This window comes from Cicer arietinum, chromosome 6, assembly GCF_000331145.2.
Source record: "Cicer arietinum cultivar CDC Frontier isolate Library 1 chromosome 6, Cicar.CDCFrontier_v2.0, whole genome shotgun sequence".
NCBI lineage: Eukaryota > Viridiplantae > Streptophyta > Magnoliopsida > Fabales > Fabaceae > Cicer > Cicer arietinum.
In genome coordinates this window covers 13,303,807-13,315,523 of record NC_021165.2, presented here as the reverse complement: position 1 = coordinate 13,315,523, position 11,717 = coordinate 13,303,807, and the positions used below count along the sequence as shown (strand labels likewise).

General features: G+C 35.8%; 2 protein-coding genes across 5 annotated transcripts; both read left to right on the top strand.

The window, feature by feature from the left end:
* Positions 1 to 257: 257 nt before the first annotated feature.
* Positions 258 to 5,647, top strand: LOC101489214 (uncharacterized). 3 transcript variants are annotated; one of them, XM_004504715.4, is made up of 3 exons: positions 258 to 414; positions 1,427 to 1,571; positions 3,129 to 5,647. In XM_004504715.4, exon 3 carries the CDS (start codon positions 3,450 to 3,452, stop codon positions 5,358 to 5,360), a length of 1,911 nt encoding a protein of 636 aa, XP_004504772.1. In that variant the 5' UTR covers positions 258 to 414; positions 1,427 to 1,571; positions 3,129 to 3,449; the 3' UTR covers positions 5,361 to 5,647. The 3 variants fall into 3 exon arrangements, with proteins under 3 accessions (XP_004504772.1, XP_004504773.1, XP_073226495.1); XM_004504716.4 differs by having other exon boundaries at positions 321 to 477; XM_073370394.1 differs by lacking the exon at positions 258 to 414 and adding an exon at positions 507 to 744.
* Positions 5,648 to 5,735: 88 nt separating this feature from the next.
* LOC101488659 (uncharacterized) lies at positions 5,736 to 10,013 on the top strand. Of its 2 annotated transcripts, XM_004504713.4 has the most exons (4): positions 5,736 to 5,875; positions 6,175 to 6,798; positions 9,022 to 9,078; positions 9,171 to 10,013. In XM_004504713.4, exons 2-4 carry the CDS (start codon positions 6,184 to 6,186, stop codon positions 9,510 to 9,512), a joined length of 1,014 nt encoding a protein of 337 aa, XP_004504770.1. In that variant the 5' UTR covers positions 5,736 to 5,875; positions 6,175 to 6,183; the 3' UTR covers positions 9,513 to 10,013. The 2 variants fall into 2 exon arrangements, with proteins under 2 accessions (XP_004504770.1, XP_004504769.1); XM_004504712.4 differs by lacking the exon at positions 5,736 to 5,875 and having other exon boundaries at positions 5,882 to 6,798.
* Positions 10,014 to 11,717: the final 1,704 nt, after the last annotated feature.

The following is an 11,717-nucleotide window of genomic DNA, read 5'->3' as shown; positions in this document are numbered from 1 at the left end:
ACGAAACCGCCCTTAACACTGTCCGTACAAAATGCCTACCCTAAGGACAGTAACGGAATTCCACCTTCAAATATCCTTTTCAAGCAAAAGTGTATATGCCCCGCAAGCATGTGACGCTTGTTCTCTCTCTCAAGCTCAAGCCAAAAGGGTTAGTTTTGTCATTCCACAAAACCTCGATATTCTTTTGTCTTTCATTTCTCGCCGAAGAAATTGAATTTATCAAATTTTAAAAAAAACGAGAAAAAAGAAGAAATACAAACAAACAAACAGAGCCGCCCCTACTTTATTTATTGGCAGGGCTTTATGACGTAATGAATTTCTCTCTCTTTCTCTCTCTCTCGTGTGTTTCTCTTTCCTTTGTTTTGTTTCTTCCTTCATAATTTGCGTTGCTTCGTCTTCTTCGAAGTCTCAAAGGTATAGAGTGATTCTCAGATCTGATACTATCCTCAATTTGTTTCTAGATTTTTCACAATCACGGTATTCGTCTAATCTGGTTCTGTTCTCTTTCCTATGTGTACATATCGTGTTTCTGTAATTGGAATTCTCCCTGATTCCTTTGTATTTCCTATTGTTATGGCTAGCTCTTGTTGTTCTTTGTATCACTTATTCACTTATTTGCTTGTTCGTTTTTTTATTTGAGTTGTAACTAGTTGGTTTTTTTGCACGGTAAATTTGCTATCTGTGACGTTTTTGGTTGGTCATGCTACTATATGTAACTGGCTTGTTGAGTTTTCAGGAATTCAGGTATGCTTTTTGAGTTTGGGGATTCCTTTGTATATGATACGAGAGTATTTTTTGTTACTATTTTATATCTTTGATTGGGGAAATTACTAGATTTGGTGCTGGGGATTTTTACTCTATTTGTATCCGTGTATGTTTTACTCTGATGGTAGAATTTCATGGAACTATTATAATCTTCGATCTATTTGTATTGGTCATTATTTTTTGTTTTTATTTTTCTTTTGTTTGGTTTTCTGATGTGAGTGTGTGAGATACAAGCTAATTGATTTTCTTTCTTTGTATAAACCTTGGTGGTTTTTGTAATTTTTTTGTCCAATAACGCCTTTTTTTCTAAGTATCCTAAATCTCAGATTTAAAATAATGTGTGAATTTGATGGTTTTTTCTATTTGGATCTACTACTTTGTTATATAGAAGTTGCAAATTTTACTTCGCTAGTGCTGATTCTCTTATAGCCATTATATACTCATTTTCAATGCTATATTTTTATGAGTTCGATGTGCTACAAGTATACTTATTGGTTGTATACCAATCTTATTATGAAGTTATCCTGATTTAATAGTTAAGTATTTAAGGTAGTGTAGCATAGTGTGTGCGTGCACACGTGCGTTCGTTATTCTGTTGCTATCTTATTTTTACTTCTTTGCTCAAGGCTTGAAGTGGTTGTTATGCTTAAATTTTGTGCAGGAACTTCTTTACCATTTTTCTATATTTGGAAAGCTGATTCTATTGGAAACTTTGCAAATAAATTTATGTACTGAAAGGACTTTATGACTACAGAGTTCCATACAAAGAAAATGGGAATGGATCCTACCCTTTCAGATTGGCAAAGGTCAGAGAACTCCTCACGATTTTTTTCAGTTTCCTTTTAATAATTGGTTCCCTCTTGATTCTGTCTGAAGTCAATGCAATAATTATCATTCTTCTAAAACGATTTGAGGTTCATATGTGATGGTCCCTTTTAGTTTTCAAATGTACTTTTGCTTATTTAATGCCTCCTTGTGTGTAAAAATGAAATTGAAGATGTCTCCGATAATATATATATATATATATATATGAGTCATGTCTGCCGTACACTCTTTGAAAATCTTACGAGATTCCTGCATGCTAAAAGAGTAATGCACCTAATGGTTCAAAATTTACTTCAGTGTTAATATGATGTCACAAATTTGATTTATATGCCATATGTCATTATCTAATTAACTACGTGCAATACCTTCTGGAAGACGAAAGATTTTCTCCCTTTCCAGTTTCTATTTTTAATTTAATAAGTAAAACCTTTCACAATCAATCTATGGTTTGGAGCTTGGATGCCTTTTACTGTGTTTATGAAGGTGTCGTGCTTGAAATACTTCATTAACAACCTTTTGATCATGTTCTGTGATGCATCTCTGATTCACATATTTTGCTCAGGTTGCTGAAATGATACTTACATCTTAGTACTCTGCTACTTGATATATGATACATCATCTGTCATGTTATTTTTGGTTTTGATTTTTCTTTTAAATTTTTCCCCCCCTCATGACGAAACTATTATATAAAACATAGCGTTCTGTAATGTAATATAAGGTTTTTAGTAGATCTGGACAGGAAGATGAAACAAGAGAATAATCTTCATTGCAAACAATTACAACGAATCTCTGCACTGGTATAAATGTGATATGGATCAGAGATCAATAACATAGGTAGTATACAGAAGGTATTTGAGAGACTTGGCCTGGCCTCTCTCTATCTCTCTCAAAAGTCCAAAAAACCAATAACTATTCTCTAACTACCCTCCAATCTCCTCTTCTATTTTCTTATTACATTGTTGAGTTGACACTAGAATTAGGTCCTAACCGTTTTTTTATGATTGAAACAATTATATTAATTTAAAAACATGAATATAGATCCACAGGGGATGCATTTTTAAGTAATTGATTAAAAAGGTTATGGACCAATTTTTATTAAAGATTCGGCGAAGAGTTGTACTGTGCAGAAACAACACAAAAGCTGGCTAAAAACTTGTTTTCAATGTTACAATGTCAAGGTATAAGATGTAGGCTACAATACTCAATCTGCACGCTACAATTATCTTTAAAATTTTGGATGGTTCAGTTCAGTGAATTATGCTTCATAATGATACTTGTCGTTTGTAATTCAATGCCAACGTGTTTAGTTAGAACTTTCTCTATGCCTTCACTCTTGAGAATATATTTGTACCTTTGTTTTGTAACCCTTTTAATATGTCAATGTATTTGTAGTTGTACCTTTGAATTCCTTTTAATGTGTATTTGTCATTTTATTTAATTGGGAAGGTTTTCTTCGCGTTGTGTTATTAAAAAATATTTTTCTTCCCTAATTGTGTTAACTCATAAATAAAAAGCTTATTTCCTTCTTTCTTTGTCAGGGTTAATGAAGCTTAATGGGTTATTCACAAGGAGCAGAAGAAGCTCCGGCAAACTCTTTACATCATTATTAACCTGTCTCATAAAAGGTTTCTTCCCAAGAGACGTTATAAGATATATTTGGTATAATTAAGATCTTTTGAAGCTTATTTGTGGGATATAGTGAAAATGGACAGGTCAGATACATCAGGCTTTGTGAGTGGTGGGGGCTGTATGTTCGAATTTCATTAACTAGCCTGATAGGTATGTGGATCTTGTATAGTATGTGGTGAACTGTTCTGCTACTTCAACCTTCTGTAGCTGTAGTGCACAACATCTGGATAATGGATTTGAACGAGAAAGCTGTAATGTTTCCTCATGATGCTGAGCTTAGGATTGGTAATACTACATTAAGCTTGAACGGTATTGGCTTTGGAGAAACCAATAATACTAATTATGGATGTACCGAGAGCAATCTTGGGATGAAGTTTTCCAATGCTTCGGATGATGGCTGCAGATTGGTTCTGGGATTGGGCCCAACCCCTAAGGCATATGGTGATGACTACAACAATATAGGGTTTAATAAGAAGAAAAAGTCGGCCAGCCTTTTTTCTCAGAGCATGCCATCTGAATGTGAATCAATTCTTCAACTTGGCCTTTCGGGTGTAGCAAATGAGGCATCAAGTGTAATGAACTACTCTGGTTCAACAGAGACTGATGTGAATTTTTCGTGTTTCTCAAGCCAGACATCAGGAGAATATAATTATGCAATGATACCTGTCGTTGACGAGGGTTCTACGTCAGCAAAGAAATCAGGTGGTTATATGCCATCACTTCTTTTAGCTCCAAGAATGGATAATGCCGAAACTTCGGTGCAGACACAAGAATTAATTCTTGGGACAAAATCTCAGCTGTGCCCTGAACCTTCCAGCGCAACAAATTATTCACTTGGCACCACATCTGGGCTTCAGGAAACAGGGATAACTTCACAGAACCGAACAAGCAATCCTAAGCGATGCAGATTTTTTGGCTGTTCAAAGGGAGCTCGAGGTGCTTCAGGTCTCTGTATTGGACATGGGGGTGGACAGAGATGTCAGAAACCAGGATGCAACAAGGGCGCTGAGAGCCGTACTGCTTATTGTAAGGCCCATGGTGGAGGCAAGAGGTGCCAACACTTAGGGTGTACTAAAAGTGCTGAAGGAAAGACAGATTATTGCATAGCCCACGGTGGTGGCAGGCGATGTGGGTATCCGGATGGGTGCACAAAGGCTGCACGAGGTAAGTCAGGACTTTGTATTAGACATGGAGGAGGTAAGAGATGTAAGATAGAAGGTTGCACCAGAAGTGCTGAAGGGCAAGCTGGGTTGTGCATTTCTCACGGAGGTGGACGCCGTTGTCAGTACCGTGAATGTTCAAAGGGTGCACAAGGGAGCACTATGTTTTGCAAGGCACATGGTGGTGGGAAGCGTTGCTCATTTGCAGGGTGCACCAAAGGTGCCGAAGGAAGCACCCCATTGTGCAAGGCTCACGGTGGGGGGAAGCGTTGCCTTTTCAATGGCGGTGGTATTTGTCCAAAAAGTGTTCACGGAGGAACAAACTACTGTGTTGCTCATGGAGGTGGAAAGAGGTGTGCTGTTTCAGGTTGCACCAAGAGTGCACGTGGCCGTACTGACTGTTGTGTTAGGCACGGCGGGGGTAAGCGATGCAGGTTTGATAGCTGTGGGAAGAGTGCGCAAGGGAGCACAGATTTCTGCAAGGCCCATGGTGGAGGAAAGCGATGCAACTGGGGAGATGGAAAGTGTGAGAAATTTGCAAGGGGGAAAAGTGGACTCTGTGCTGCTCACTGCAGCTTGGTGCAAGAAAGCGGAATGAACAAGGGAAGTCTGATTGCGCCGGGACTTTTCCGTGGCCTTGTTCCTTCTGCTTCCACTGCCTGTAGCAGTTTCGAGAACAACAATTCTTCCTCAGGCGTCAGTGTTGTGTCTGATTCCTATGATTCCATGGAAACACCTACCAGAAGACAACACCTTATACCCAAAGAGGTGTTAGTTCCACTCTCAATGAAATCACCATCTTATTCAAATTTCTTGGCAGCCAATAAGCCAGCACAAGACAGAAACCTCCACAGCATTGCCGCTGGCTGCAGTGGAGCTAAGAAAGGCCTCGACTTTGATCTACCGGAGGGGAGGGTACACGGTGGCGACCTCATGATGCATTTCGGAGGGAATCTAAAAAATGCACTTGATGGTATATGAAATGGTAGAGAGTCTGGTGATTCTCAAGTTGTGTAGATTTCACTTTAGGAAATAGGAACCATTCCATTCCTGTCATGGAATTGTGCATAAGTGTTTGTGCTGCATGTTCAGTAACTCAGTTATTGTTATTGGGTGTTGATTATTAGCCATTAGGCTCCTATTGTTTGTAGTGTTTCTTCATTCTTAAATGTTGTAAAGGTGGCAATCTCAAACAAGCACATAAATCCACTGCCACAAACAAGCCTCATTCTCTGTGTTTGCTGCAATTAAGTCATTGTATTCTTAAATCTGTGTAGTTCTATTTTGCTTCAAAATAATGCGGGGAACCAAAACCGCTTATAAACCTGCTTTGCTCTTGTGTTCCGCAAACTATAAATTTGTGATTTCTCCGAGAACAAGTCTCATTCTATAAAAGGAGCAACTTTCTCTTCTTCCTCTTTTCTCACTCTCCAATTTTTCACTCTGCACTAACCTACCACACGATGAAACCGCATTGAACCGCCATTTTCGTGCATGTAATATCTCTCTGCTTCCCTTTCCCCAATCAATCTTCAATCTTTGATTTCTATTGTTATTTTTTTCTATAATTTTCTTTTCCTGGAAAAATTTTCTCTGCAATTTCATGATATGATTCAATTCAACCGCGTTACTTTTAGGTTATATTGATTGAAAATCAGCATTAAAAAACAATTGTTTATTTTGTTGAGAAACGAAACGAGAGTTCAAATTTCGTAATCCCGAAGAGAAAGTTTGTCCGCATTGTGATTCGAGCCGGAGAGATTTTCGGCTTAACAGCTTCGTCTTTGAAATGTAGGAATAGGTAATGGAAAATGCGATGATGAACAACGGCAATATGAAGGTTTCGAAGGTGAGAAGGACTTTGAACGAGAACGTTTCGCCGTTGCAGGTCGAGTTGGATGATAAGAGAGGACGCTATCTCCAATCAACGACGATGAGTCCAGGTTTTCAACCGTACGCTGAGAACATCGATACCGGTTCGCCGCTCGCTCGATACTTCTTCGCCGGATCTCCGATTTCCGGTAAATCCAGCGAGTCCTTCACTTCTCCGATTTTCGGCTCCAGCAAATACAGATCCGCAAGAATGCAACAGTACTGCGCCACCAGTTCAGGGAACAGTAGCTTCGGTTCTCGCGGTAGATTATCGCTCTCGCCGCTTTCTTCAATTGAGAATATGGAGATTAAGCCACTTATGTCACCGCCGATGTACGGAACGCCTGTGAAGGTGGACGAGGAAGTTATTGTGATGGATGATATTCAAGTGAGGCCAATGTCCGGAGGAAAGAACGGAAGATCTTCGTCATCTTCCTCGAGCAGGGGCTCCGGCTCCTCGTCTTCCTCCTCGAAGAGCGTGTATAAGACGGACATTTGCAGAGCGTGGGAGGAATCTGGAAACTGCCGCTACAACTCCAAATGCCAGGTTCGTTCGCGCCATAACTATTATGAATAGTCAGTTAATAAATCCTCTTTAAGAATGTTATTTTCCTTATTTGGAATTTTATTTTATTTTATTATTATTTATTAGTCAAAGCATGCTTCATATATTTATTCTTTAATTAAGGTATGATTTTTTTTGGTATTTTCATTATCATTTATGAAAAGTGCTCCTGCATTTACTATTCCGTTAGGACGTAGTTGGTTAAAGGAGGATTTTCCCCAAATCACTCAACCACAACTTCCAAACAAGGGTTTAAGATAAGACTATAGATACCTTTTCATGGGTTGTGATAGTTATATTGTGATGCTGCGACTCCAATAAGGGTATATATGTTTGGCAGCTTGCAATTAATAGCAGTTCATTTTGTCTTCCTGGGAAATTATTTATGTCTATCTTTACCAAAAGCTCCAGTAGAGCCCTAGCCCAATTGTTTTAACATTTAGAGCCATCTTTGTCTGTGTCCAAACACTGCATCCAAACACCTTTTAAAGTGCGTTATGATCCAGTGGAGAATTAATATTTCCATCGCATGCGTCATCTTTATGTCTGCATCCGAACACCTTAGAACACGCGTTATGATCCAACAGACAGAAATTTATTACGGAGAAAAATTTACTCTTACATCTGGATGTCTCGTAAGCTTGTATCGTGGATGAACTAGACGCATAGACAAACACGCTATAAAGAAGTCGTTCAACGCTTTTGAAGGGAGGTGGGCGAAAATGTTGCGGTTTAAGAAAGAATTTATTAAGATCAGTCTCTTAAAAATTATGAAGATCCCTCATCAATCGCGAGGCAGTCAGGTATGTAACCTTCACAAATTTCTTGTTTAATTGGGCCAGATAAGAAATTTGCTTGTTGGTAGTGATTATAAGTTTAGGTTATTCTGACTTTGGGATGGTTTAAAATCAAATCAATCAATGAAACTTTCCCAAACCAAACTGTGCTTTCCCAAAAACAATCCTAAATCAATGTGGTTGTTTCATCTGCCTGTTATTGGCATCTCAGTTGATAAATTAGATTTGATCACCACTAACAAATCGATACTGACAAAAAAACAAAGACAATCCTCTCAAATTTTATTTACAATCATCAATCTGATTATTCAAAAATAAGAAATTACAAAAGATTTAAAAGATTTCTTATAAAGATATATATTATTAAAAAATATAGATCTTACCCCATTGACTCAAAATTCTTATAAACATACCATCAAATCTATAAAATCCTAATTCAAATTTAATACGATAATATCATTCTAATTTCAAATTTGAAATAACATTAAATCCGAAACAATTATAAACAAATCTAAATCAACGAAAGATATTTTCCAATCAAATTCTTATTTAAATACACAAACAAAAACGAAAATAAATTATAATTATACGCAAGATGCAAGTTGCAACCTCCTCGCAAGCATTCTTCTAGGTTTGCTTCCATCGAATCAATGAGACCATTTTCAGATCGTTTTGGTTCTTTGCAGGAAAAAGTACTTTAATCTCTATCTTTCTTTACTTTGCATCTATATAATTCAATATGTAGTTGGGTTTTAAGTTCTGCATTCCCTGTTGGTTTCTTTCTGTCTTGGTTCCTTTTATTGGATAAGGAATGTCGGTTAAAGAATCAGTCACGTCACAAAAGAGAGTGCCTGAATTAGGAATCTTGAAGCTGTTAGACTCAAATCATTGACTGCTACATTATGTTGCTCTGTGGCTAAACTCTCTCTCTCTCTCTCATGTAAAATTATATTTTATATGTAGAATTACTGGATAATGCTTTCGATTTCTGCATGAGGAATCTGATACATAATGATGGTAGAGTTTGGCCCGAAAAAATATTGGTAAATTATAGTGATATCAGGAATTGAAAGTGTTCCAAGATAGTTTCTTTAGGAATCTTGAAGCTGTTAGACTCAAATTTTTGACTGCTGCTACGTTATGTTGTTCTGTGGCTAAACTCTCTCTCTCTTTCTCACGTAGAATTATATATTAAAGGTAGAATTGTTGCACTGGATAATGCTTTTCGATTTCTGCATGAGGAATCTGATACATAATGTAGAGAAAAAAGTGGCATAGAACATCTAAGGAATTGCATTTTGTTGAAAACTCGTATAACCCTATTATTGTATGCTTTCTAATTCAATGTCAAATAGGAAGTAAACTGCTTGTCTTTGGTATTTGATTGTCCTGTATTGTCATTTTGCAGTTTGCCCACGGAAGAGAAGAGCTTCATCCAAGTCGTCTCATGAAGAGTAAATCTGAGGTAAGCAATCGAATCATATATACAATACCATGTCCTTTTTATCGCAATAATAAACCTAATCAGCATTTAAATATTTCTTCTTGGTTGTGTAGGCCCAGACGAGCAAATTATCAATTAGACTAGGACAGGGCACATATGGCCCAAATAGCCGTGTTGTTCATGAACACCCTGCAGTAACTGAATCTGAATGTGCACTCACAGGACTCATAACTTCCCAACCAGCTTCACCTGAACCTTATCGTAGTACCCATGCCAATTCCAACATCATCAATGACTGGTCACCCCTGGATGATGGCATTGATGTTGTCCTCCCAAATGGTTCAGATAAGGTTCCCTCAAGGGAGGAAGTTGATGCCTACATTTTTGGCCTTCTCAATGAGCCGACTACTAAAAGGAGACTACCAGTATTCGTGGCAATTTGCGAGGGGCAGTAGTCCCCATAAACTAACAAAAGGACTCATCACTATTGGAAAGTACTCTCAAAACCATAGTAAATTTTTTCTGTCATCAGAATAATTTCCCCCCATTTCTTGAGTAATAGTTGGGTGTGCTGCTAACTAATATCTGGCGACAGTTGATGGTTAGAATACCAGTAGTATGCATATATACATTTAGGAATAATGATATTTTTACAATAAATGGTGAACCAACTATGGTTTTATTGAATAACTACCTTTTGTGTCAGTCACTATTTTCTTTAAGAAGTTCTGAATCCCATGTTTAGAATATGATCAGCTTTATATTGCACCAACTCCCACCGGTCCTCAAATTAGGTAATAATTGAGGAATGTTACAACTTACAGCTGTAACTAATAGCAGTATCCTGGGATGGCTAGCATGTGACTTCATTATATTAATGGCTACAGTCATTTTGTTTTTTTTAATAAATGACTACAGAGAGAATAATCTAATGGACATGAATCTTTTTAATCCAATGTATTTCCCTTGTTGAAAGTACAACTAGTTTGCATTTCAAGATGTCAGCCTAGTAGAAATTAGAATTTCAGGTTTTTATGCTTCCCCCTTTCAATTTGGTAAAAAAAAATGCTTCCTCTCTTAGTAAACCCATCTCGTGCCATGAAAAATCTAGTTAGGGATGAGAATATGAAGGGTGTAGTAGGGTATTATAGTACTTCTTCTTTACTTATTTTACTTTTGTTTTAAAATTTTAGTTCTTTTAGAAAATCAAGATGTAATTAATGATTTTTTCTTTTTGTACCCTTAAAAACTCAAAAACATATATTAAATGAATTTTATTTTTATTTAATAAACGAAAGGTAAAAAAGACAAAATCAGTTTAACTTTATTATTTCTTAATGTGTGTCCAAAGTTAAAATGACCAAAGTTAAGGGATGGAGGGAATATCTAAGTATTTCTGCTAATACTCTCAACTAGCAAATCATCATAACTCATCAATTATAAAGAGCTTATTCGACCTTCAAAAGCTTGTTTAGTCTTGAATTGAGGGCAACAAAATTTCTTCTATTGAGTCCAACAAATAAATCAATAAACAAAATAATTTTAGAGACAATGTAAACTCAACATAATCTATCCAACAAAGGAATAACTTTAAACTCAATGATAAAGTTAAAAAAAAATTGAAAAGATTTTTTAAAAGGACTAATAGAAAAATTTATCCATACTATCTTACTCTTATTTTTTTAGTGGATTCAACTAGATAAATCAACATGAACAATATGTAAGTAGGATTCTCTTATGTGAAAATACATCATATTGGATAATCCACACACTTAACTTTTATTTTTAATATTTTAAATTTCATACTTATTAATTTTGTACGCCAATGATTTAACTGGACCCTTTATTTATTAGAGAAGATCCCATCTTGAGCAATATGGTCCAAAATCTCAATCTACCTTGCCTAAAAATAACAATTTAGACATGTTGACCTATTGAGCTCCCCTCATTTTGTCACATTTGCGTTTAACTATGTAATTGGAATGCGTTAATGATGCTATTGTTGTTGAGATTTATTGTTTAATTTATGCATCAAAATTTATTGCATTTTTTGTGTTCGTATTTAGGAAAAAAACATATGACATAGTAAATATATTATAGGTGGAGAAACCTCACGTTAAACTTGTATTCATAGTTTTATATAGGTATACAATATAAACACATTTTAAATAATATCTTTAAAGAGCTAACACACACTCGCGGTGTAACCGTCATCCAATTAAAAAAACTTGTAACATATAAATTTATTTTGTAACCGTTTTTTAAATTAAAAAACCACATTCTTCAATTTTATTAAACGTCAATATAAGATTAATTTATAGTAAGATTGCGTTTCTTCATTTATATTGACAGTGCGTTATGTATTTTATTTATAAAATTGAATTTTAAATTTAAATCTTTATTAAAATCTCCAAAAAAATATTTAAAAATTTATTCTCAATAAAATGACACAACTCATTTATTAATTGTGATATTTTTAAAATACTAGTTTACCTCATTGCTAAATAGAAAATACCATTGGTATTAGCAAACTAGTTCAGCTGAAAATACTAGTATTGTTAGAAATATTTATCAAAAAAATATTTATCCCGTTGTTTATATATATATATATATATATATATATATATATATATATATATATATATATATATATTAAATAT

Bases quoted from the DNA above. Each gene is read 5' to 3' on its own strand.
- LOC101488659 (XM_004504713.4), top strand. From the start codon at position 6,184: ATGGAAAATGCGATGATGAACAACGGCAATATGAAGGTTTCGAAGGTG. The intron at 6,799-9,021 runs GTTCGTTCGCGC...GTCATTTTGCAG, and splicing joins GCTACAACTCCAAATGCCAG to TTTGCCCACGGAAGAGAAGA. The intron at 9,079-9,170 runs GTAAGCAATCGA...TTGGTTGTGTAG, and splicing joins TCATGAAGAGTAAATCTGAG to GCCCAGACGAGCAAATTATC.
- LOC101489214 (XM_004504715.4), top strand. From the start codon at position 3,450: ATGGATTTGAACGAGAAAGCTGTAATGTTTCCTCATGATGCTGAGCTT.